At 38.3% G+C, this 24,750-nt stretch overlaps 6 protein-coding genes across 7 annotated transcripts; 4 read left to right on the top strand and 2 right to left on the bottom strand.

The window, feature by feature from the left end:
- The first annotated feature begins 8,067 nt into the window (after nt 1-8,067).
- LOC119995804 (probable WRKY transcription factor 17) lies at nt 8,068-9,967 on the top strand. Its single transcript, XM_038842249.1, has 3 exons — nt 8,068-8,901; nt 9,286-9,411; nt 9,523-9,967. The coding sequence occupies exons 1-3, from the start codon at nt 8,174-8,176 to the stop codon at nt 9,698-9,700; spliced, it is 1,032 nt and encodes a 343-aa protein (XP_038698177.1). The 5' UTR covers nt 8,068-8,173; the 3' UTR covers nt 9,701-9,967.
- Nucleotides 9,968-11,199: 1,232 nt separating this feature from the next.
- Nucleotides 11,200-14,560, top strand: LOC119997868 (exocyst complex component EXO70A1-like). 2 transcript variants are annotated; one of them, XM_038845093.1, is made up of 2 exons: nt 11,200-12,985; nt 13,052-14,560. In XM_038845093.1, exons 1-2 carry the CDS (start codon nt 11,705-11,707, stop codon nt 13,754-13,756), a joined length of 1,986 nt encoding a protein of 661 aa, XP_038701021.1. In that variant the 5' UTR covers nt 11,200-11,704; the 3' UTR covers nt 13,757-14,560. The 2 variants fall into 2 exon arrangements, with proteins under 2 accessions (XP_038701021.1, XP_038701020.1); XM_038845092.1 differs by having other exon boundaries at nt 11,202-14,560.
- Nucleotides 14,561-17,712: 3,152 nt separating this feature from the next.
- LOC119996363 lies at nt 17,713-18,992 on the top strand. The gene is made up of 2 exons (XM_038842957.1): nt 17,713-18,346; nt 18,463-18,992. The coding sequence occupies exons 1-2, from the start codon at nt 18,027-18,029 to the stop codon at nt 18,836-18,838; spliced, it is 696 nt and encodes a 231-aa protein (XP_038698885.1). The 5' UTR covers nt 17,713-18,026; the 3' UTR covers nt 18,839-18,992.
- Nucleotides 18,993-19,741: 749 nt separating this feature from the next.
- LOC119996365 (putative peptidyl-tRNA hydrolase PTRHD1) lies at nt 19,742-21,206 on the top strand. Its single transcript, XM_038842959.1, has 2 exons — nt 19,742-20,094; nt 20,962-21,206. The coding sequence occupies exons 1-2, from the start codon at nt 19,759-19,761 to the stop codon at nt 21,142-21,144; spliced, it is 519 nt and encodes a 172-aa protein (XP_038698887.1). The 5' UTR covers nt 19,742-19,758; the 3' UTR covers nt 21,145-21,206.
- Nucleotides 21,174-22,223, bottom strand: LOC119996366 (uncharacterized N-acetyltransferase p20-like). Its single transcript, XM_038842961.1, has one exon. It carries the CDS (start codon nt 21,841-21,843, stop codon nt 21,325-21,327), a length of 519 nt encoding a protein of 172 aa, XP_038698889.1. The 5' UTR covers nt 21,844-22,223; the 3' UTR covers nt 21,174-21,324.
- Nucleotides 22,224-22,770: 547 nt separating this feature from the next.
- Nucleotides 22,771-24,659, bottom strand: LOC119996361 (F-box protein AFR). The gene has a single exon (XM_038842956.1). The coding sequence runs from the start codon at nt 23,991-23,993 to the stop codon at nt 22,890-22,892; it is 1,104 nt and encodes a 367-aa protein (XP_038698884.1). The 5' UTR covers nt 23,994-24,659; the 3' UTR covers nt 22,771-22,889.
- Nucleotides 24,660-24,750: the final 91 nt, after the last annotated feature.

The raw sequence follows: 24,750 nt of genomic DNA, 5'->3' as shown, positions 1-24,750 counted from the left end.
TCTCATCGATTCAAGTTTACCAAGAATCCAAACCCTAATTAACAACCTAAGGACATGTATAATTTCACTAGAAAACAAAACCAATCAGCATGAACGGTCTGATACACAGAATAAAAAAATTGGGAAATCGAAAGATTACGTGCGCGCTTCGATCTGATTTTCACTCGTTGTGAGACTGTGAACCGTTGGTCGCTGAATTGATTTGTTTCCAAGGAAAATTTTCGCGGCTACTTCTTGGATGTAACACAAACGTTGACGTGGCTGTTCTCTGTGTGCCGCTGACTTTGGCAGCCCTATTTGATAGGTGAACCTGTGGCCCATGTTATTCACTGAGTCTGGGCGAAAATATTGTTAAGCCCCTAAAAGGCCACGGACTACCGAGTCGTTTATTATTGGGATATTGATCCCAGACTCGTAAAATTAATGTGCAAGTGTAGAAAAATAGGAGCAATTGTAGAGAAGAATAGAGGCAATATTTGGTGTGTATGTATATTTGATCAAACATTACAATTACAACCTCATATATATAGGGATCAAACATTACACCCTAAGACAAATGTTCCATCATTTGAGGAGCAAATTATGGGACAAAGGTTCCATAATTTGAGGAGCAAATTATGGGACAAATGTTCCATAATTTGAGGAGCAAATTATTCCATAATTTGAGGAGCAAATTATGCCATAATTTGAGGATTTAATGTCAATACTCCCCCTCAAGCTGGATCAAGAGGATTGATTGAGCCAAGCTTGGACAATAATCGGTGAAAATGACCAGAAGACAGAACCTTTGTAAAAACATCAGCAAGTTGATCATGGCTTCGAGTGTAAACTGTTTGAATAACTTGATTCTGAACTTGATAACGAATAAAATGACAATCAACTTCAATATGTTTTGTGCGTTCATGAAACACGGGATTAGCAGCAATATGCATAGCAGCCTGATTATCACAAAAGAGAGTCATAGGAAGACTACTTGGAAAACCCAAATCTGCGAGCAAACTCTTAAGCCATATTAGTTCACATGCACTGGATGCCATTGCACGATATTCAGCTTCAGCACTATAACGAGCAACCACATGTTGTTTTTTGCTACGCCAAGAAACAAGATTTCCACCAACAAACATACAATAGCCAGAAGTGGACTTTCGATCAAGGGCATTTCCAGCCCAATAAGAATCACTATATCCTGTAATCCGTAAGTGACCGTGCTTAGCTAGAACTATGCCACGACCAATAGAACCCTTGAGATAACGTAAGATTCGTTTGACAATGTCCAAATGGAAAAGAGTAGGAGCGTGCATGAACTGGCTAACAAGACTTACACCATAAGCAATGTCAGGTCGAGTAATAGTGAGATAAATGAGCTTACCAACCAGCCGTTGGTAATCACTAACTCCTTGTAAAGGTTCACTGGCTGTATCAAGATTTAATTTGCTATCCAGTGGAGTGGATGCTGGTTTTGAATTCATCATTTCGGTTTCCTCTAGCAAATCAAGAATATACTTCCTTTGATTTAGAAATAAACCTTTGCTGGAAACTGCCATTTCAATGCCAAGAAAGTAATTTAAGGAACCAAGATCCTTAATAGGAAATCGAGATCGAAGAGTGGTTTTGAGTTGAGAAATAGCATCAATACTATTCCCAGCAATAATAAGATCATCAACATAAATTAGGACCACCACTATAGTATTGGAAGAATGACGAATGAACAAGGAAGAATCAGCTGTACTGCGAGAGAAACCAACCTCTTGAAGAACGGTACTTAACTTGGCGTGCCAAGCACGCGGAGATTGTTTCAACCCATAGATTGATTTGTGTAGGTGACAAACCAAAGAAGAATCCGAACTCTGTGGATGTCCTGGAGGTAGTTTCATATAGACTTCTTCTTCAAGATCCCCATGAAGGAAAGCATTTTTGACGTCCATTTGACTCATAGACCATCCACAATTTACGGCAACTGAGAGGAGAGTACGCACTGTATTCATCTTAGCAACAGGAGCAAACGTCTCTTTGTAATCTACACCAAAGGTTTGAGTAAATCCCTGGGCCACAAGGCGAGCTTTATGTCTGTCAATGGTGCCATCCGAGTGAAATTTAGTTTTATATACCCAGCGGCTCCCCACTGGTTGTTTTCCAGGAGGAAGTTTAACAACACTCCAAGTCTGATTTTCAGCAAGAGCGTGAATCTCTTCACCCATAGCTTGTCGCCATATTTCCTGAGAATTTGCTTCCTTGAAATTCTTAGGTTCATGAACAGTAGAAATAGCGGTGAGAAATGCCACATGAGCTGAGGAAAGACGATGATAAGTGACATACTTGGAGAGAGGATGACAAGCAGAAAAAGTGACATAATCTTGAAGTTTTGTTGGAGGGACACGGTTTCGAGTAGGATTCCGTCGAACCAATGACGGTGAAACCTCATGATTATTAGTGGAAGCAAGCACATGCACATCTTGGAGATTCTCGGGCTGTTCGGCTGGAGGATTTTCAACCAAATTTTCAGCTAGCACATTTGGAAGGAGTTCAGCTTGTCCAGTTGGAGGATTTTCAGCGGCCTGGTGCGGAACAAACTCAGCAATATTAGGCTTGTGAGGAACCCCTTCAGAAATAATCTCGGATATAGGCAAGGGAAACACGTCCTCTAAATCTTCTTGAGAATTTGTATAATAAGGTGTTGCTTCTTCAAACATAACATCTCTGGAGACAAATAATCTTCGAGAATCAAGATGATAACATTTATACCCTTTCTGGGTCGAAGAATACCCCAGAAAAATACACTTAGCAGCTCGGGCATCAAGCTTATCACGATGAGCTGCTTGTATATGCACAAAGCAAGTGCAACCAAATACTTTCAAGTGAGACACGTCAATAGTTTTCTCCTGCAAAACTTCAAGGGGAGATTTAAAAGACAACACTCGGCTCGGAAGCCGATTAATGATATGAACTGCTGCTAATACTCCATAAGACCAAAAAACTTTTGGAACATGCATGTGAAGCATCAAAGCACAAGTTTTTTCCAACAAGTCTCTATTTTTGCGTTCTGCTACTCCGTTCTGTTGAGGAGTACCAACACAACTAGTCTGATGCACAATGCCATGAGAATATAAATACTGTGTCATATTTTTAGACATGAATTCTGTGCCATTATCAGAACGAAGTGTTTGAATTTTAGAGGAAAATTGAGTCTGAACAAGCATATGAAAATCTTTGAAGATATTCATAACTTCACTTTTTGATCTCAACAAGTACACCCAAGTAACACGTGAGAAATCATCAATAAATGTAACAAAGTATTTAAAACCGTCAATTGATTCAAGAGTAGGTCCCCAAACATCGGAGTGAACAAGTTCAAACATTCTAGTAGTTCTAGAAGAAGAAGACACAAAAGGTAATCTAGTAGATTTTGACAAATGGCAAATTTCACAAGAAAAATAATTGGTATCAACATTTGGCAACAATTTAGTGAGAATATTATCTGAAGGATGTGCTAAACGTTGATGCCAGAGAACATGATCTGCCGAGGAAGAAGGAAAAAACGAGACTTGAGTACTTTTGCTAGGTTGAAAATTTCCTGAGATGTAGTAGAGACCTTGTAGAAAAAATCCTCTACCAATGATCTTCTTGGTGACAAGATCTTGAAAAAGTACCTCATGAGGAAGAAATATAACACAACAATTTAAAGGTTGAGTGAGTTTTCTAACCGAAAGTAACTTGACTGGAAAAGATGGAACATATAAAGCTATTGAAGTCACATCTTTAGACAACAATTTAAGTTTACCTTCACCAAGAACAGGAACACCATTGCCATTGGCAATTGACACATGGGATGGAGTAGAAAATTTTTTGAAGTCAGACAAATTGGTTAATTTATTTGTCATATGATCGGTGGCACCAGAATCAACAATCCAAAAATCATGCACGGTATTAAATTCTATAGCAGTAGAGAATGCACTGAAAATACCTTCAAAGTTGTCATTGGATTGATGTCCCGAGTTTGATAAGAACCCAGCAAACTTACCAAGGAGGGTTGTGGAATTAGAGTGTCCTATACCAGAAGCTCCATGTATTGAATTTGAGGTGTAATTTACTCTTCCCTTCTCCTGAAGATAGGTTGCAAACTCATTTATAAGGGAAATTGGATTTGAGGTGTAATTTACCATATCTCCCTGTAATGTTTCTACAACTTGACCTGCTTCGATACCATGTAGAAAAATAGGAGCAATTTTAGAGAAGAATAGAGGCAATATTTGGTGTGTATGTATATTTGATCAAACATTACAATTACAACCTCATATATATAGGGATCAAACATTACACCCTAAGACAAATGTTCCATCATTTGAGGAGCAAATTATGGGACAAAGGTTCCATAATTTGAGGAGCAAATTATGGGACAAATGTTCCATAATTTGAGGAGCAAATTATTCCATAATTTGATGAGCAAATTATGCCATAATTTGAGGAACAAATTATGCCATAATTTGAGGATTTAATGTCAATAGCAAGCCAGGCCTGACAGAAGCCGGTGGACTACTTAGGCCGTTATAGTGAGATTGAGTTTGACATAGAGATTGGGAGCCCGTGTAGAAGCCCAGAGACTACCGAGAAGCATTAGGCCCAAACCAAGGGTGTGTACTTAAGAATAAAACAATTAGAACAAATATTGTTCTTGTTATACACTAATTGACAAATAAAGGAGGAAACAAGCGTCATGTTTGGGAGATGAAGAAATCAAATCCTCGACCAAATCTCCCAGTTTGTTGCATTTAAAATTCCACTATCATTATAATAATAATAATAATGTAAAGTCAACCAACAACAACAAGCATGCAATTTGGTTCGATGACAAATATTTTAGCATAATTTTTAAGAACCACATCCTCTCACTTCCAGTGCCAAATTTTAATTAGTAAACAAATAACAATTTAAATAAACTTTGTAAAAGCAGCTGTGTAAAGTTGTATGTATGTATGTATAATCAAATGGGTTGGGCGTTTTTGTTTTAATTATGAAGATTAATCCAATGTTTTTTCATCCTAAAACTTTGTTGTCTTCATCCTTGCGCACATTTTGAGCTGAGGACACCTATCAAATATAAACGTTTTTCAAACAACCATTTATATTTGGACTACTTTGATACATCCATTGTTATTTTCGTCACACCATATCGTGAGACAAAAATGGCGTCAATACATATAAATCCCAAGCCAGCAGGACATACATAGATATACACAAATACTAGCTGTAGCTAGGTAGATGGATCTACGGTATAATTAATTAATTAAATATAATTATTGCATTCTGTATTTATTTAACCAGCATGTGCATATAAGGAGAATCAAATCGCCAGCATATCTTGAGGGAAAAAAAAAAATCCACTCTGCATTGATTGGCATTTGATTATTAGAGCTTTTGTAATAAAGAATGCAAAAGTCAAATTTATGTCGTGCATAACTGGTGATGGAGTTTGATTATTTTAATAGAGTCAATTGTTGTATAAAGCTTCGACCTGCCTAAGCCTAACTGCAGGGGATAATATAAAAAAAAAATAAAAAAGTTTTTTTTAGAGGTATAATGCGATGGACTGATCGAGAGGTTGAGTAGTTGTGTCTTCTCCTAACTTAATTGGTTTGTTCTCGGACTGTATAATGATTATTAATAAATATATTCTACCCACTGATCGAGCACGTCTTGTTGATTGGTGTTTGTTATTATTATAATCTTGTTATCTCTTTTGTTTTAATGATTTTATTAAATTTACATATTATGTCAGTAGTTCTTCTAGCTCTAACTGAAACTAACAAGGAATTAAGTAGTAAATTAAACAAAAACCAGGGAATGGTAAATAAACAATGAAATAGAATTACACATGTGGATGTGCATGAATTTATCTTGTGTGCCTCAATTTGATTGGAAACATGTGGGATCCAAAACAATAAATCTCACTTGTCATTTCACTTTTAAAACACTTGAAATTATTAAGTTGCGAACATCCGTACGTACTTGAGAATTTATGTATGGACGTGGTGTTGTGAATATTTGAAAGTAAGAGATGGTGTTGTTGGGTACGTTCAAAACTTTAGGAAAAAAGAAAACGAAATTATGAATCAATCGTCAAGTATTTGAATTAACATAATTACGACTTGTTCAACCCAAAACCACATTTTAAAGTTAGTCATTCATCCCCAGCTGGTCGAGGCAACCCCGATTACTTTTCATCTTATTCCTCAGCCCATGCAGCAGTCAGTCAATCATGTTCTTCAATATAATATTAATAGTACAGTAATATTTATGGCTTGGTGTTGGTGTTGGTGTTGGTGTTGGTGGTGCATCGAATTCGAACCCATTAAGAGTTTTGTGGAAAACAATTTTTATCTATCTATTGACTTTCCTTATTCTATTTTCAAACACATCCTCCCGTTAAATGGACTAATTTTTTACTACTTTCTTAATTAATTAAATATGAGATTTTTAGAGAATAAAATATGCTAGTATAATAATCTCATCAAGCAAATTGATTAACCCACCACATTAATGGGCTCCAGCTCGTTTTCACGACCCACCAAAGTCCACGCCACGCGGTCCTACCACTTTAGGGGCTTCTCGAACGCTAACAAAGTCCAAGTCAACTATGCCTTTCAACATTAGGAGAGCTGTTGGATTAAATCGGACGGTCCAGTTCACAGTTACCGGCTACGACCAGTCACCAACTGCGAGGAAAGTTGGTCAACAGTTTCGGGTTTTGAAAAAGATTTATATATCCGCGTGATCCCCTCCCCACTTTTGGTCAGCTTTTCTTACGTTGGACTTGCAGAGGATTTTTCTTCTTTAATATAATCTTAATTAATTAGATAGAAAAAGATCACTATATTTGACTTATGCTTGCATTTGCTGAGTATATAATGGCAATCAAATCAGCAAATATTCTTTCTTTTTTCTTCTTATTTTGATATTTTTTTTGTTTGGTGAAAATTACTTGTGGTAGAATTATTACTTAATTGGTTTAATACAAGTGTAAATGAATAGGGCAGCTAGCTAAAGTTGGGTTGGATACTCATACTGAATCAGTCCATCGAACTTAAATTTAATTTTGATATAATTTAATATAAAAAAACTCATTTTTCCTACCATATAGTATATACTCTTTTTTCTTTCTTTTTCTTTTTTTGGTGTTGGAAAGATAATAGAGAAAATCAACAAAAATAATATATATCCTAGTGGTCAATCATTTTTTCCATCCTAGTGGTTAAAATCTTTGATCTTGATCGTGTAATCGTAATAAAGGGTTTTACATTACAAAAAGGAATTATTGTCTCAACAACAATTCTATTATTCTCGTGGCTATGTGGAATATCACTCTCTCAAATTCGTGATTAGTTGTAAAATAAACAAAGTTAAAGAATAAAATGGGACGGATTGATTGATAAGTCACAAATAAATGGTTAAAAAGAAAAAGAAAGAACAAAAAAAACCACGGGATATTTCAATAGATGGTTGGTCTGTAGATGCGCAAAACAAATGGAAAAAACACACACGTGGAAATATAAAATATTGCATTGGAGAAGATTTAATAAGAAAGATTCTTAAAAATAAAATAAATAAAGATTCCCATGGTCTCCTTCCCCCCTATATCTATTTTAAATAATTTTATTGGGGACGTAGAGGAGAAATCAAGCTTCAATCAATCACACAAATCATGCTCATTACTAATATAAAAAATTGTTACCGTTTTTTCCAAGATTCTTCATATTAAAGACAAATGAAAATTAACCAATCCTATCATCCTATCCGTTTCATAGTTAGAAAAAACAAATTCCCAACTATCACCAGCTTTCATAATTTCCTTTTCTTGTTTTTTTTCATCTTCCAGGCTCCAGCTTCAACAAAGTTGGTTCTTCAGTCCTGTCAAAGCACTTTTAAAGCAAATTTCAAACCCACATAGGGCCCACCACTTACCATTGAAATCTTCAAACTTCTAATCTCCACCGTTGGATTAATAACCTCTTTTGACTCTAATCTCTTACCCGGTCACCACCTCCCTTCTTATAAACCACCCCGTCTTGTGCATCCCACCCTACTTTCTCCATTTCTGGGTTTCCATGGCCTGTTCCTCTTAATCGCCTTCAAATTAACGTCTTTTACTCCATACGCACTCGATTCACGATTATCCATCATGGCCGTTGAACTCATGGGCTTCGCGAAGATGAGCGATCAGGGCCGTCAGATGGCCATACAGGAGGCTGCATCGCAAGGATTGAAGAGCATGGAGCACCTAATCCGCCGCATGTCTCACAAATCTAACCAAGCGGACTGTACCGACCTCGCTGACATCACCGTCTCTAAGTTCAAGAAAGTCATTTCTCTTCTCAACCGAACAGGACACGCCCGGTTCAGACGCGGTCCGGCAAGCTCTTCCTCTTCCGCCTCCACCTCTTCATCGGTATCAGGGGCGTCTCGTCCTGTTGCTCGCTTACACCCTCAGTCCTTAACTCCGGCTCCGGCAACTGTCCGTCCTCCGCCGGTAGTTACTCAGGCAACCTTGCCCCAGCCGCAGATTGCCGCTCCTGTCAGTTTTGTTCAGTCACAGTCGCAAAGTTTGACTCTTGACTTCACAAAACCTAATTTGTTCGCATCTAATGCTAAGAGTACCGAACTAGACTTTTCGAAAGATACATTTAGCTTGTCATCGAACTCGTCGTTCATGTCCTCAGCTATCACCGGAGACGGCAGTGTTTCCAACGGAAAGCAAGGATCCTCGCTCTTACTTCATCAGGCAGTATCCGGTGGGAAACCCCCGCTGTCGTCGGCTCCTCACAAGAAGAGGTGCCACGATCACAGCGACGACGTCTCCGGAAAATTCTCCGGATCCGGCAGTGGCACGTGCCATTGCGCTAAGAGGAGGTACTTGTTTGTATTCCACGTCCCGCGCACTTTAGCAGTTTTACTTTTGTCTTTTTTTTAGCTTTTGGCCGCGACCCTGTCCCCGAAAGGAGCCATGTTATGGTTGACTGAGTTAACCCTTATGGCTCGTTCGTTCGAGGTAGTACATGGCTCATCCGGGTCCTTGGTCGACGAGTCAATCTGCATCTGCTAGTGGACACGGCACGCGTGACCAACTGACAGATGATAAGAATATGCGTCAGGCCATTTTCAGATTTGAAAAGACGCATGCCATCAACTGTGTTTTTTTTTTCCTTGAAGTTACAAATTGAGATTTTAGTTGGTAATCGTGATTAATTAGTGATGGCCTGACTGTCTAATATTTATTTTATTTTTTTATATCAGAAAAAATCGGGTGAAGAAAACCATCAGAGTCCCTGCAATCAGTACCAAAATCGCGGATATTCCCCAGGACGAGTACTCGTGGAGAAAGTACGGTCAGAAGCCTATCAAAGGTTCACCTTACCCGAGGTAAGCTACCACTGTAGTCACTCTCATATCTGACCGTCCAGTCCAACTTTATATATCGGGGGATCTAAACGTGGTGCGTTTGGTTTGGTTTGGTTTGGTTTGATTTTGCAGGGGTTATTACAAGTGCAGTACGATGAGAGGGTGCCCTGCGAGGAAACACGTGGAGCGAGCGACGGACGATCCAACGATGCTGATTGTAACTTACGAAGGGGAGCACCGCCACAGTCCCCAGGTTGCGGTGCAGGAGAACGTGAGCGCTGGCGTTGGATTCGTTTTTGAGTCGTCGTGAGTGGAGGAATTAAGTGGGAGATGACGTAGGGCTAGCTTTTGTTACATAAAATGGGGGGGGGGGGGGGGTTAGTTGTGGGGTGGGGTTTGGATGTAAATTTCTTAATTAACAGACAGGCAGAGGAATGGAATCATATCCTGTTTGATTTTTTAGTTTTTAAAGCTTCAAGTTGAAGTCATAATTTGATTTTTGACTTAATATCATTTTTTTTCGGCATGGCATGTTGTTTACTCATTGGTTTGAGTTTGTATATGCTTCTTATGGTCATACTCCACTTCTAATTTTTTTGGACTTTTGTAGTTGAAAATGAAATATCACAAATCTGAATTCGTCTTGCCATCCATGTTTTAGATTTTGTTTGGATTGGTGTTTTAGACGTAGCCAAATAAATAAATAAATAAATAAAACATATATTTACACACATAATCAATCATCAATCTATATATATATAATGGAGGATCCAAAAGGCTTCTCCTTGGTGTCACATGGATGCCTCTAAAAAAACCTACACAAAAAACAAAAAGTAACGGACAGAAAAAAAAGATAAATATATTAAATAACTTTAAGACCCACAAACACATTCAGTTAATAATATACAAATAATTTTAAAATTATATTTAATAATACAACAAATAGTCATATCAATTATCACGTTTTAATTGCATAGAAAAACAAAAAGATAAAAGCTTAAATTAAACATATTCACAATATATGTATAAAATAACACACAAAAACATACAAGATCATAATAAAGTTTTAAGAGATATTACTACAAAAACTTCATGGGAAAAATGAACAATTTCAACAAAATTCCTAACGATATGACCCTACAAATCATGGAATTAGTTGTCAAACAACAATCAAATTATACAATTCAACAAATTCTGATGATGAAAAAGATCCAGTTTAAGATGCATTCTTAGGAGATTTCATAGAGGATGATCCCGTATAAGATAATCCCTTAGTGGATGATCGTACAAATGAAGAATTTAATCAAATGTGAGATACAGAGTACAACAAATTATATATTATATATGTTTATTGACATAGTATGAAAAATTGTGGCTTGCTGACATAATAAGCAATAATAAATGAGATGTAAAAACTAAGAAACAAAGGAGATGCGCTATATTTTCTATAGAATTTAGAATTTATGAGATGTTTTTTAGTTATTTTACAACTTTGTTCAAAAAACCAACGCAAACAATAATTGTTAAACTCTGAGCATATTTTTTCCTTATGCATCAAATTTTTCGTTCCCTCTTAGAAAATTATTTCTTAACATATTGAGAAAAATGTATTGTAGTTATTTATTCATCTCACAATTATCTTCATTTTCTATAATTCAAGCTCTGTTGTTTATCATGGTAACAAAGTATCGAAAAATTATCAAAAATATTTATTTTTTAGTAAATAAAGAAAACAGAGAAGCTTTTGCTTTAACTGCCATGCACTTTGGCACGGCTCTTCGTCGGACATTGCAAAAATACTTGTAAAGCTCCCTTTTTTACTCCCTTCCTCCCCCCCCCCTCTCTCTCTCTCTCTCTCTGTGAATCCAAAGCCACCGATTCAGATTCCCACACCGTCTTTCCTTCCTGCTTGCTCTACTCGCCGGGTCAACTCGCTTCTCCATTTTTAGTAAATACCATTCAGCTTGATCACTCAATTTCACGGTGAGTTCTTCGCATTTTATCTAATTCTTTACATAGCTCAACAAAGGAAGCTACTTCGCTCTCTGGGTAGCTGTGGATTTGGTGGAATTTTGTGTTTTGCTTGTTAGTTGGTAATTGGGTTTGATTTCATGAAGTTAGGTGATGAAAATTTGTTGTTATATGGGTCCCGAGTGATTTTTACATTTTGGTCTTCGATGAATCTGAGGGAATTTTTTAAGATCACAAGTGGGATAATCATACTAGTTCTGTATTAAGCTTTTAAGCCTAGTAGAGAATCCGACAGAGATTTCAAGTTGGGAGCAGCGGGGGTTAGTTAGGGTTTCGTTTTCCAATGGCGGCATCTGTGAATGAGAATTCAGGCTCTAAGGATGGCATTGGGAATTTGGTAGCTGCGACGAAATCATTGAAACTAAGCTTAGAGAAGTCAAAGGCATTAGGGTTAGCGCTTAAGAAAGCAGGGCCTAGATTAGATGAGATTAACCAGAGATTGCCTTCTCTGGAGGCTGCAGTGCGCCCAATCCTTGCAGATAAGGATGCACTTGTAGCTGTTGGTGGTCACATTAACCGTGCGGTGGGGCCTGCCGCAGCAGTGCTAAAGGTTTTTGATGCAGTTCACGGACTTGAAAAGTCATTGTTGTCTAATCCGCAGAATGATCTACCTGGCTATTTATCAGTTATAAAGCGTCTAGAGGAGGCATTGAGGTTTTTACGGGATAATTGTGGATTGGCAATTCAGTGGTTGGAGGATATAGTGGAGTATCTGGAGGAAAATACAGTTGCAGATGAACGATACCTTTTGAATATGAAGAAGTTATTGAAGTGTCTTAGGGATTTTGGAAATAAGGAACAAAGACAGTGCCTTGATGGTGGGCTTTTAGATACTGCGTTGGATAAATTGGAGAGTGAGTTTCAGCGACTCTTGATGGAACATACTGTGCCGCTTCCAATGTCTTCTTCATTATCACTGGGTGAGCAGGCATGCATTGCACCATCCCCTTTGCCAGTTACTGTCATCCCAAAGTTGCAGGCAATTCTGGGAAGATTAGTTGCTAACAATAGACTGGAGAAATGCATATCCGTTTATGTTGAAGTTCGAAGCTCGAATGTAAGAGCGAGTTTGCAGGCACTTGATTTGGATTACCTAGAGATATCAGTATCTGAATTTAATGATGTGCAGAGCATAGAGGCGTACGTATCCAAGTGGGGGAAGCATTTGGAGTTTGCAGTGAAGCATTTGCTGGAGGCTGAGTACAAGCTTTGCAGTGACGTATTTGAGAGGGTTGGAGTTAACGTATGGATGGGTTGCTTTGCTAAGATAGGTTCACAGGCAGGTATGCTTGCATTTCTTCAATTTGGGAAGACGGTTACAGAGAGTAAAAAAGACCCGATCAAACTATTGAAATTGCTTGATATATTTTCTTCTCTGAACAAATTGAGACTAGATTTCAACCGGCTTTTTGGTGGAGCAGCTTGCCTCAAAATCCAAGACCTAACAAGGGAGCTCATTAAGAGGGTGATTGATGGGGCAGCTGAGATTTTCTGGGAGCTATTGGTTCAAGTGGAGTTACAGAGGCAAATAGCTCCTCCTCCAGATGGAGGTGTCCCTAGATTGGTAAGCTTTATAACTGAATACTGTAATAAACTACTCGGGGATGATTATAAGCCAATCCTTACCCAGGTTCTGGTCATTCACCGAAGTTGGAAACACGAGAAGTTTCAAGAGAGACTCCTCATTACTGAGATGTTGAATATCATTAAAGCTGTTGAGCTGAATTTGGAGACATGGATAAAGGCTTATGAAGATACTACGTTATCCAACTTTTTTGGTATGAACAACCACTGGCATTTATATAGGCACTTGAAGGGAACCAAGCTTGGTGATCTCTTGGGGGATTCAAGGCTAAAAGAACATGAACAGTACAAGGACTACCATGTCGCAATTTTCTTGAGAGACAGCTGGGGAAAGCTTCCGGGTCATTTAAGCCGAGAAGGCCTAATTTTATTTTCTGGTGGGCGGGCCACTGCTCGTGATCTTGTCAAAAAGAGGCTGAAGACATTCAATGAAACTTTTGATAACATGTATAAGCAGCAGTCAAACTGGATTGTGTCGGAGAGAGATCTCCGGGAGAAGACTTGCCAGCTTATAATTCAGGCCGTAGTGCCTGTTTATCGAAGCTTTATGCAGAACTACGGACCGTTGGTTGAGCAAGATGCAAGCTCCAATAAATATGTGAAATACTCGGTGCAGACTTTGGAGCAAATGCTTCTCTCTCTTTTCCAGCCAAAGCTGGGAAGATACGGTAGTTTGATAGTGAGGGATTCTAGTGGGAAGTTGAACAATGGGGTAGCGGACCTTCGTCGTACTACCTCTGCTGTTGTGTGAGTGATTATCCTGTCATCGACAGTTTTCGTGGTTAACCCAAAAAGAACTTAGAACCGGTTACCACATATTGACGTCAACCTCACCATTATTTGGCAGTTAGTTATTTATCGGTGAACATACATCCTTTCTCTGTCCTTATACATGGGTACTGGAGTTGCTTGAAACACAATCATTCCTGGAAATTCTATACTAGCTCAATTGGCTTGATGGTTCAGCAGCAGCAGCACAGACGGAGATCAAAGTGCAGCAGCCGTTGGGATATGAACATTCTGGACTGATGGACAATGCATCGCATCGAGTTATATGTAGTCCTATTATTATTTGGTTACTAGATGGGTGTAGAGACTAGCGATGATTATAGCATCAATTCATCAGGACTATCCGAAATGGGTCATAAATGTTGGAGATGCTCTTCTTTTTTTGTATGTTGGTTGGAGTATCACAGCTACCAAAGTTATTGTAAGCAATGGAATATGGGTTTATCTCTGCACTCTCTGTTCATGTCTTCCTATCTTGAGAGGGAGAAATATGAAGGAAAAAAAATAAAATGGATCAGAGATGTTGATAAGCATACACAATGGTGGTTTATACTTATATGGGATGATACAGAATTGAATATGATTGAGAGAGAAAGATTGGGTGGGGAGTGGGGATTGACTAAGATAAGGTATCTTTCTGCTCTGGGGCGGCTATGATGTGACATTATTATTATGTAAAAACTTCAAACCGCACATGCATAAACAGAGCGTGAATTGATTTCTGTTCTTTGAAAAATCCAAATAATTTCAGCTTAAAATTTTATTATTATTTTTTTAAAAAAGTTGAATTGAAATTGCGTATATTAGCCTATTAGGTTGAATATGTGGATGCCTTAATATTCCAAGTGTGTGTTTTTGTGATGAAACGTGCAATTAAAGTATTAGTTGATGCACATCCATCCAAGGCCAGTTGAAGAAAATATATTATGATTAGCATGACGTGTCCTGTCCTGACCACAAATGCATTTTTCTTTCTTCTATTGCATTTTGCATTGCAAATATCCACAACCCAAACTCTCTGTCTGTCTGTCTGTTGGTAATTTCGTATGATTTGAAAATTTAAAGTCTCCTGTTGGGATGGGAGACATGTATATGAGTGTATATCTTTCTTTCTTTATTCAAAAAAGGAAAAGTGAAGGGTGTAATAATAAGCAAATGGTCAAAAACAAAATCAATTATGTGAATTAATCCAATTTTAACCAGGATAGATAAGGATAATCAGAACCCAATGGCTGGCTAATAATTGAATAAATGTAATCAATCTTATTCAGGTTAAGTCTCGATTAACAATCCATTCTGGTAGCTGCAAAACTAACCCCAACCCCATATCTATTGTGTTTGAAAACCTGACAACTCTCTACATACTACACACCACAATTAATTGTTTAATTAAATACTCCTACAACCAAATCTTAAAGAGATCCATTCTGCTTCTGCTTTTGCTTTTGATTCAAGAAACAAAAAAAAAAAAAAAAAAAAAAAAAAACAAAGCAAGTTCCCAAAGAATAATGTGAATTTATATGATTATTCACACTCACACTTGGCGAAAATCAAAACCCAAATGTGTGTAATTAATTAATATATATATAAAATAAAACCCACACTTGCAAAATGAAAAGGATAGATATATGGAAAATCAATTAGTGGACTGGTTGTGTGGGGCCCTCTGAAGATCCCTACCGTTTGATTAACAAGATTATCTGGACTGGAGATCGAGAGAGATAACTGATAAGGTGGGTACTGAAATGGAAGAGACTAGAGAGGCCATTGGTCATTCCTCTCTCATTGACCTAATTAATTTCCTCCAATTATTCCATATATATTCAACTCAACTCAACTCAACTCAACACACACATACATACAATAATTGCTTTAATATTTCAAACTATTTTTTAATTAATCACTTCTTAATCAAGCCTAGCTATGTTAGAATATCTGTCTCCCAACTGTTAGGGCTTTACTTAAACAATGACAATTAATGTCTAATATTCCTCCAAAGTAATATATAATTACCATAGTTGCAAATTGGCATCATATAATATATATATATGTAAACCAACTGGTTCGTTTCATATGGGAATATTCGGGGCCTACAGTATATGGTGTAGGCCACCCTAATTTTACCCTTTTTTTTTTATTTTTTTATATGCAATTGTGATTGTCAATTTATTGTTTCAATGTGGACCATTCAACCCACTCATTTTGTCTCATTCAAGATTTATCCTTTTTACCCCGATTTATTAGATATAAAATATTTTTGTTTTATTATGAGATGATATCTCCATGATGATTGCACTAATCACTAACAAATCCAGTCGATCGGGTCATTGTTAGTTAACGTACAAAATGTGATTTACTACTAATCATCTATTCCATTACTCGTTAGGACTTATATCATTCCAGTTTAGTGCAACTTCCAAATAAATAAGACTACTCTTACTTACTCTTAGGTTAAGAATTGATTCCTAATTTGTCGTTTCAAGATAAAAATAGTTTGAAACGCTCTTTTCTTCCTTCTCGCTAATATCCTTCACAACTACAACAATTATGCATTAATTTTTTTAGCCAATTACGAAAAATGGAATATAATCTCCATACAACGAAGACAATTAGTTTTTTGTATAGTGACTAAATCTTGAATTATAATTATATGGACCAACTCAATTTAACAAATGCCCAAAATACACCCATGTAATCATTTTTATTCACACAAGAGTGTAATATATATATATATATATATATATTTTTTATCCATTTTGATGGGATATACATTGTACTAAGAAAGAAAGAGACTAGAAAGTTTCAGATATGAATAGAAAAAAATTCAAGGACCATTTTGTCATTTGTGTTGTAATAGTCTACATTTCTCCTGATGTTAGGAAAAAAGAAAATGAAAGAGAATAAAGTCCTATGTGTAAGGCACTTGTAAGGGTAAATTGTTATTGGATCAATAAAGATGTTATCTTTTATTGATGTGGTTGTATTGAAAAATGTGTTTTGTTGATACGATTGTATTAAGAGAAGTGTTTTGCTAATATTGTTGTATTGAGATTGTGTGTTTATGTGTAATTTTGTTGGGGACAATATGGAGGCATGAAATGTTGTTGACCTTCATGTTGGGTGAGAAGGATAATATATAGAAATTTGTGTTTTACTGATGTGATTGTATCGAGAGATGTGTTTTATTGATATGAATGTATTGAGAGACGTGGTTGGTTTAACTTTTTGTGTGTAATAAAGATGAGACCGGATTAACATTTTTATTGATCTAGCAAATAAGTCATCATTGCAGTTCTCCTAATAATGTTAAGTGCATTTTTCTGGTCACCTTACCTGCCAAGTCAGCAAGAACGTGTCAATCCCTATCTCGCCTCCAGCGGACGTTTCAGTTCTCCCCCTCCATCCCCACACACCACCCCCACCACCACCACCACCAACCTATACATCCACGGGTGCCCGGGACCTGCTGTAATAAAAATTACAGCAGGTCCCGCTGTAATATATTTTTAAGGTAGTAAAAAATTTTATTTTTATTTTTAAAAATCATAAATATGTAGTATTTTTCATAATGAATCCAACGGTATATTTTTTGTTTGAAACAAAAATCAAATTCATCGGGATCAAAACATTGAATATTTTAAGTTTATATCCGATAGTGTAGAATTGTCGTGTCTTTTTCATGTTGAATTTGATTTTTGTTTCTAACAAAAAATATATCGTTGTGTTCGTTGCGATGAACACTACATATTTATGATTTTTAAAAATAAAAATAAAATTTTTTACTACCTTAAAAATACATTACAGCGGGACCTGCTGTAATTTTATTACAGCAGGCCCCGGGCTTCCTACATCCACCCCCCACCCCGCTCTCTCTCTCTCTCTCGCTCTATATATATATATGGCTTATTATTTATATGTTTTTTAATTTTCTATTCATATTTCATATTCTCTCTCTCCTCTCAAAATATGGTTTCCCAGAAGCCGAGAAAACCTTGTTGTTGGACACTGAAGCGGTTCTCTTAACGTACCCTACGCCAGCCTCTTATCCTACGCACTCTCTCTGTTTCTTCTTCCGCTAACCGTCGATTGATGACAAAGAACCTTACCTTCCAGAAGAAGAAGCAAGAGACAAGGAGAAGGCAAAGGAGAAGAGGGGAGGGGTAAGACCGTAAGTTTAAGCAACAGTCACCGCCGGACGAGTACGAAGAGCTGTCTATCGGTTGGGTTGATCGATGGAGGTATTGGTAGGCTCGACTTTTAGTATCGATGTTTCGTCGCCGCCGGCATATGCAAGGGACCACGGCGAAGGTGGTGGTGGCGCACAGGATGAGGCCCATGACGGCATAGCTTCCCTTCGACGGTTCATCAAGGAAGATAACGAGACCCGAAAACTGAACGGGTTGGGTTTGGGAAATGGCAAGTCTGTTGATGATTCCTCTGACAGTTCGTCTATTGGAGCTGAAAGCGAAGATGAAGACAACGACGACGACGTCGTTTCGTCTGAGAAGGCCCTGTGTTCTCTGACTTCACTGGAGGAGTCTCTGCCTATTAAGTTCGTATCTCTCTCTCCGATTAGCTGTGTAAACTGTAGAGATGAATCGATTTTGACTGAAATTGGTTTAATTTTTTGATCGATTATAGAAATTGACAAATGGGGTTGAATTGCAGGAAAGGCTTATCGAATTACTATTCAGGGAAATCGAGGTCTTTCGCGGATCTATCACAGTTGGATTCAATTAGTTCGGCGAAGGATTTGCGGAAGCCTGAGAATCCGCTTAACAAGAGGAGAAGGATTCAGATGGCAAACAAGTGGTCATGCTCTTCAAGGAGATCATCATCGTCTCTGTACACCTTTCAGAATTCAATATCGGTGCCACTGCTTCCCCTGAATGAAGAAGACAGCGTCGTCGATGAAGCAGAGGGGCCGAAACAACAAACGCAGGAAGTGGAAGGGATATCGCAGAAGAAGGGGAATCCATGGTTGAAGTCTGAGAGTTGTTTTGAAATATCAGATCTTGAAGAAGAAGAAGAAGAAGAAGATTGATTAAACAACCGCAACAACAGTAGAAGCTAGCTTTAGCTTCTGTTTTTTCGGAGAAAAGAATCAAAAGATAAACATTTTTATTGATATATATAAATAATTGGATAAATCTTTTTGACAACTGGGAAATGGATAATTATTATGTTCAACTTTTTAATGTGGGTGTTCTTTATTTTTCTTTTTTTGGGCTTAACAAATAACATGAGCATGATTTTTTAAAAGACAAAACTACCCTTTTCTAAGGCAATTTTAAATATTATGTTGAATTAAGTATTATTGAACAGTTTTGATTTGCTTCTGTTTTGTTTTGTCTTGTTTTTTAAATATCATTTCTGATTGGGATCGAACTTTGGATACACATATGTATAATTCAATCAATTGTCAATCGAACCATCTCTTGTTGGTTTTGATTTACTTTTGTTGGGTCATTAATATTGTTAATTTATTTTGCAGTGTAAATGTTGTGTTTTATTTTTCTAGTTTATGATTCTAGTGGACCCACATATAAAAAAAGAAGAAGAAGAGAAATCTGTGGAATTAGATATATTTATTTTTGATTAGAGGATATTGTTGTCCTTCGGTGATAGAAATTTGTAGTATTAACCAAGTTTAATAGTGATTTAACGTGTATATTAAGTAGTGTATTAACTAGCCTTATTTTGGTGGCATGGATCGTTTTAGGCATATATGATTTTCTTTGGAGAGTCTGAGTGTTAAAAGTTGAATGGTGCATGCCAACTACCGGCTGCCACAATCAACATAATGAATATTGAACTTTTAGCTTTGTATGGGCCCTCTTGACCCGCATCTGAAAATAGTTGGGCTTGGCTCTTCCCAAACCCTTTCTACAGATAATTATAGGCTCGGCCCATTAACTGCTCTAAAAGCCCACGTAGTACACTTCGCGTACCAACTACCATGTCATGGCGTCTCTTCTCTCAGCTCGCCCATTCACTCCGCCTCTCCGCCATTTCAACTTCAGTCGATGTCCTTCTCCGCTTGTCAGGAATTGGAGACAGAGTCGAGTGAGTCTGAGCTCAATGAATCAACCCGAGAGCGACTCCAAGACTGAAGGTCCTCCGAAAGAGGACGTTCTGGTACAGTACGTTGTGCTCCGGCGAGACCTAATTGACACGTGGCCTCTGGGGAGCGTGGTTACACAGGGCTGCCATGCCTCCGTCTACGCAATCTGGTTCCATAAGGACGACTCTCACACTGCTCAGTATTGTAGCCCTGAAAACATCGATTCTATGCACAAGGTGAGGTTTCACTTGTAATTTACTTCTGTTGATTTTTATTAGTAACGGGGCTCTGAATATTACCAAGGATGTGGGTTGTTTTGTTTAGCATCATTGACCTTAATTGGGTGTAGTCAAATCTCACTTCTTGTTGGCTCTTATTGATATATATATATCTATGTGAACTATGCTGAGGTTGATTTGCTGTAAATGATCGGTTATAGTGCAAATTTGTAGTTGCAAGAGACTTGAAAATCTGACATTGTTAGCTAATTGTGGACTGAAGCTTGCAATGCCTGGTAAAAGATGAATTATTTGGATAGCTTGGTTGTTAGATGAAGAGAGAATATAATTTCAAAATTTTTATATGCGACACCTGATTGGTTATAAGGTTTGTCTGTCATGAGCCTTGTAGATGGAAGCATCATTTTCACATTTTACTGAATCTTGTAATGCCTGATACAATAAACGTGTGTAATTTTGTTTGTTTTTTTTATGCTATCCTTGTTTAGTGTATATATATCTCAGGCTTGAGGTGAAGACTCATTTATGCATATTCAATCAAGCAACGGTCTCTCTCTTGGTTCCTTTTTCATACTTGCAATATGTTGCAGTTAGTCCTCCCTGCTCTTGAAAACACTGTCTTAAAAAGGCTGATGAAGCGTGGTATCTTTGTCATTGCATATTTGTTATAAACAGTTTCACTCACAAATATTATTCTTATCTCACGGCAATATATAATCATTCGTGTATGTGAATCAAGGGAAAATTTCCTTATTAAACATCTTGTTGGTTCTTATTTAAACATTCTCCCAGCTCCCACAGCTTTACTAGAAATTTCGGGACATATATGAGAGTAGTTGACCGTGTATATCTCTTTTTTGTAAGGTTACACTTGAGGTGAAAGGAGAAGCGCAAATCTTGAACTTGTCAGACAAGCTCACTGCTGGTGGCATTGCTCATAAACTGTGGATTGAACAGCCTGAGAACATACCAACATGCCTTGCTACAAAGCCCTACCCCAAATCTTCAGTGTCATCGTTCTTTAAAAAGCTAAAACTTTGTAAGTGATGCAACTTTACCAGTGTCATTGTTCTTTATGAGCCTTAATAGTATTGCAAAATTTGTATTTATCAACTTTCGTGTTGCTAGACAATAATGAAAAAAAGAGAGTAGCAAATTAAAGAAGAAAAAAAAAATAAAGTTGTGGACATAATTGATAAAACTAATTAACAATCAGGATCTGGACTTCTACGTTTGAGGATCTGTGGAGAGAAGACTAAACATGACCATATCCCTGGATCTTCCTTTCAGTACAACATACTTTCTTAAGACACCTTCCCTTGTGAATCCTGCCTTCTCCAGCACCTTTTGCGATCCCACGTTTTGTACATCAACCAGAGCTTCAAGTCTTTCTAAATGTGGCCACTCGCTGAATATAGCGTTGGTCACCATTTTCACTGCTTTTGTTGCAATCCCTTTGCCCCAATACTTGGATCCCAAAACATACCCAAGCTCAGCTCTGCATTTATCAGAACCTGAGTTCGGTGCCACGGAAATGGCACCAATCGGTCTTTTGCCAAGACAGATTGCCCTGAACCATGGATGTGGTAGAACTGTTATTGTGATATAGTTTATGGCATCTTCTTTGCTTTTGTATGGTTCCCAAGTACAGAAATGGACCACCTTATCATCAGTAGCCCAAACCATGAAATCATCTATGTCAGAGAGCTCCAATGGTCGAAGAGAGAGATCTGAGATGTCCTCCATCTTTGAAGTTCTGAACTTACACACAAAGGATTAGAGTATGCTGCGTGAAGTTGTTTTTGTTCTGTACAAAGCATTTCTGGGTCTGTCTGGTTATATATTAAACGGGGATTCTGATAGATAGAAATTTCATGGAAATTGAGCCAGATGGGGGGGTCAAGTCAATTTTGGGGATACAGGGAGTCAAATATGGTATTACTTGGCTTGGAGTGGGGAGCAATGAGTGGCCCGTTGCAAGAGCCGCCTTCGTTGACCAATTCGGACTATGCAAGTGGGTCTGTGGGTGCCAATAATAATTTGTAAATTGGGGGTGGGGGGGCATGAGATTTGAGATGCATCGGTTTGTGGCAACAAAACGACCTTTTATTCCTCCTTTTCTTTTTTTCTTTTTTTTTTACCACTGAGCAGACAGGACTGAGCTTAGAGCCTCTTAGACTATTTCCTATTCCATTGGTATCGCGAGAGGGAAGTTTTTGTTCCCGAAGCTTCTCCCTTCTGGGATAAGAAGAAAGGGCATCATCATTTTCTGTTAATGTATTGGAGGCCATATTTTTGTAGTTTGGGAGAGCAAATGACAACCAAATGCCCTGTTAGAGCCTTAGACTATTTTCTATTCCATTTGTATCGCGAGTGGGAAATTTTTTGTTCCCGAAGCTTCTCCCTTCTTGGATAAGAAGAAAGGGCATCATCATTTTCTGTTAATGTATTGGAGGCCATATTTTTGTAGTTTGGGAGAGCAAATGACAACCAAATGCCCCGTTAGAGCCTTAGACTATTTCCTATACCATTGGTATCGCGAGTGGGAAATTTTTTGTTCCCAAAGCTTCTCCCTTCTTGGATAAGAAGAAAGGGCATCATCATTTTCTGTTAATGTATTGGAGGCCATATTTTTGTAGTTTGGGGGAGCAAATGGCAGGGGAGTAAGGAACATGACCCTAATAATTTTGTCAAGGTAGAAACACCTTTAACTTTAATTGAACAAAATTTAGAGGTGACATTAAGCCAACAACTTATAATCTTACAAAATTTACTACTGTAATCAAGGCTTATTAGGCATAAAGTACTTGGCAACTGCAAGGAGAGAAGTCATGAAATGCTTTGGGACCACTCACAACCTCCCACTCCACACTTATTTCTTTGTGCTTTCCCTCAAATACCCTCCCAATCGCCACATTTAACCTACATGCCACTACATATACCTTCCCTTCCCCTCCCCCGATAGCGAATGGCCTCTGCATTGCCTCCCGTGGGAACCTCTCACCACCCACATACCGCCATGTGTCACCCTCCGGATCGTACACCTTCATCGGGCAGTCACCGTGCTCCGATATCACAAATAACCTGCCATTTAACACCACGCTCACACCTGTCCATCCTTCCTTTATACCATCATTCATCTCCTGCCACGTGTCCTCGTCGGGATCGTAGACACCACCTCTTGGCGAAAACATGAACGGCCACGTCCACCCCTCCGTCACGTACATCTTGTCCCCCACCACCGCCGAGTCGTACCTAGCTAACCCTGTGCGCATCTTAGCAACAGAACTCCACGTATCACTCTCTGAATCATAGCACTCAACAGCTCTGACCGAGTCACTGATCCCGGACCCACTTCCACCGACGGCTAAGATCTTACCGTTCACACATCCGACGGCAAAGAAAGATCGCGGAGTCGGCATAGGAGAACCTATAGACCATTGATTCGTTAACGTTCTGTAGATGAAGGTTGTCCTCATGGAAGTCTCCGTGTCCGACCGCATACCACCAAGAACGAAGAGCTTCCCCTCATGAGGCATTGCAGTACACGCAAAGGCAGGCGCACATACTGCTTTCGGGGACGGCATCGGAGGCAATATAAACCAACGGCGTGATCGAGGATCAAAGGCTTGCCATTGAATCCTACCCGTTGATTTGTGAAATGCGAAGACGAAGATATAAGGCAAGGAGAGTGACAAGGCTTGTTTGGAGAGAAAAAAGCGAGGGTCCGTTATGGTCTCCTTCCATGAAGAAGAAACCGAGCGAGCGAAAGCTTGGTATGGATATGGAAGGTGGAGAAGACATAGCTGCCCGATATCATCAGGCAGTCCTGGAATCAACGGCTCGGAACTATTAATACTTTCCTTGTCTTGCAGATGTTCACTTTTTCTTGTCATTCTTGGAAATGAAACACAACACCAAAAAGAGAGAGTGCCTCCTCTATTTATATGTGGGAGTGATGGAACTTTACAGAGAGTGGTGAGAATCACTCCTGAGGGAGGATTGTTGTTGTTGCCTTTTTGAAGGTGGAATAATTTAATGGTTTAATTTAGAAGGCGGTGGTGTGTTGTTGAAGTTGGTAAAGAGAGGCACCGAATCCGGCAAATCCGAAGAAAAAAAGGACCTGTGTGAGTAAAACAAAAGCTAAAGAGATGGAAACTCGCCAGAATCAGGCAACATGATGTCACTGAAGCAAAACGACGCAGATGTGAGCCTGGGAGTGGGAGTGTTTTGAGGCAAAGCTTGTTGGGTTGTATTGAGGAATCTGAGACGTCTGTTGGGCAAACCAACCATCCTCCTGTGTAGGAGGGAGCGGTGAGATTATTATTATTATTGTTAGAGGAGATACCAAGTTTGGGTGGTGAAAGGAATGGACACGTAATCTGCCCATCAACTTCAATTTGTGCGTGGATCCAATTTGATCACTCAATCAATCTACATCTAGTATTTTTATTTTAAGCATCCCATATTCCCATATGAAATGATTGATAGAATCAATTAAGGGTTCAAATAATGTCGTGAATGAAGATAATACGCAACTCCCCATTAACATATTATTGTATCCATTTTCTATTTCTATGGTAGGCGTGCTTTATTTGTTGCGACATCACTTTCATCCATCAAACTCTGTGAAGCTTAATTCAACATTCAAGT

This window comes from Tripterygium wilfordii, chromosome 4 (assembly GCF_013401445.1).
Source record: "Tripterygium wilfordii isolate XIE 37 chromosome 4, ASM1340144v1, whole genome shotgun sequence".
In the NCBI taxonomy this organism is placed as follows: Eukaryota; Viridiplantae; Streptophyta; class Magnoliopsida; order Celastrales; family Celastraceae; genus Tripterygium; species Tripterygium wilfordii.
The sequence above is the reverse complement of the archived record's forward strand: the minus strand, read 5'-3'. Positions and strand labels throughout refer to the sequence as shown.

Excerpts from the sequence above, each read along its gene's own strand:
- LOC119995804 (XM_038842249.1), top strand. The coding sequence starts at position 8,174 with ATGGCCGTTGAACTCATGGGCTTCGCGAAGATGAGCGATCAGGGCCGT. Across the intron at positions 8,902-9,285 it reads TGCCATTGCGCTAAGAGGAG|AAAAAATCGGGTGAAGAAAA; the intron begins GTACTTGTTTGT and ends TTTTTATATCAG. Across the intron at positions 9,412-9,522 it reads AAAGGTTCACCTTACCCGAG|GGGTTATTACAAGTGCAGTA; the intron begins GTAAGCTACCAC and ends TTGATTTTGCAG.
- LOC119997868 (XM_038845092.1), top strand. The coding sequence starts at position 11,705 with ATGGCGGCATCTGTGAATGAGAATTCAGGCTCTAAGGATGGCATTGGG.
- LOC119996363 (XM_038842957.1), top strand. The coding sequence starts at position 18,027 with ATGGAGGTATTGGTAGGCTCGACTTTTAGTATCGATGTTTCGTCGCCG. Across the intron at positions 18,347-18,462 it reads GAGGAGTCTCTGCCTATTAA|GAAAGGCTTATCGAATTACT; the intron begins GTTCGTATCTCT and ends GTTGAATTGCAG.
- LOC119996365 (XM_038842959.1), top strand. The coding sequence starts at position 19,759 with ATGGCGTCTCTTCTCTCAGCTCGCCCATTCACTCCGCCTCTCCGCCAT. Across the intron at positions 20,095-20,961 it reads ACATCGATTCTATGCACAAG|GTTACACTTGAGGTGAAAGG; the intron begins GTGAGGTTTCAC and ends CTTTTTTGTAAG.
- LOC119996361 (XM_038842956.1), bottom strand. The coding sequence starts at position 23,993 with ATGACAAGAAAAAGTGAACATCTGCAAGACAAGGAAAGTATTAATAGT.
- LOC119996366 (XM_038842961.1), bottom strand. The coding sequence starts at position 21,843 with ATGGAGGACATCTCAGATCTCTCTCTTCGACCATTGGAGCTCTCTGAC.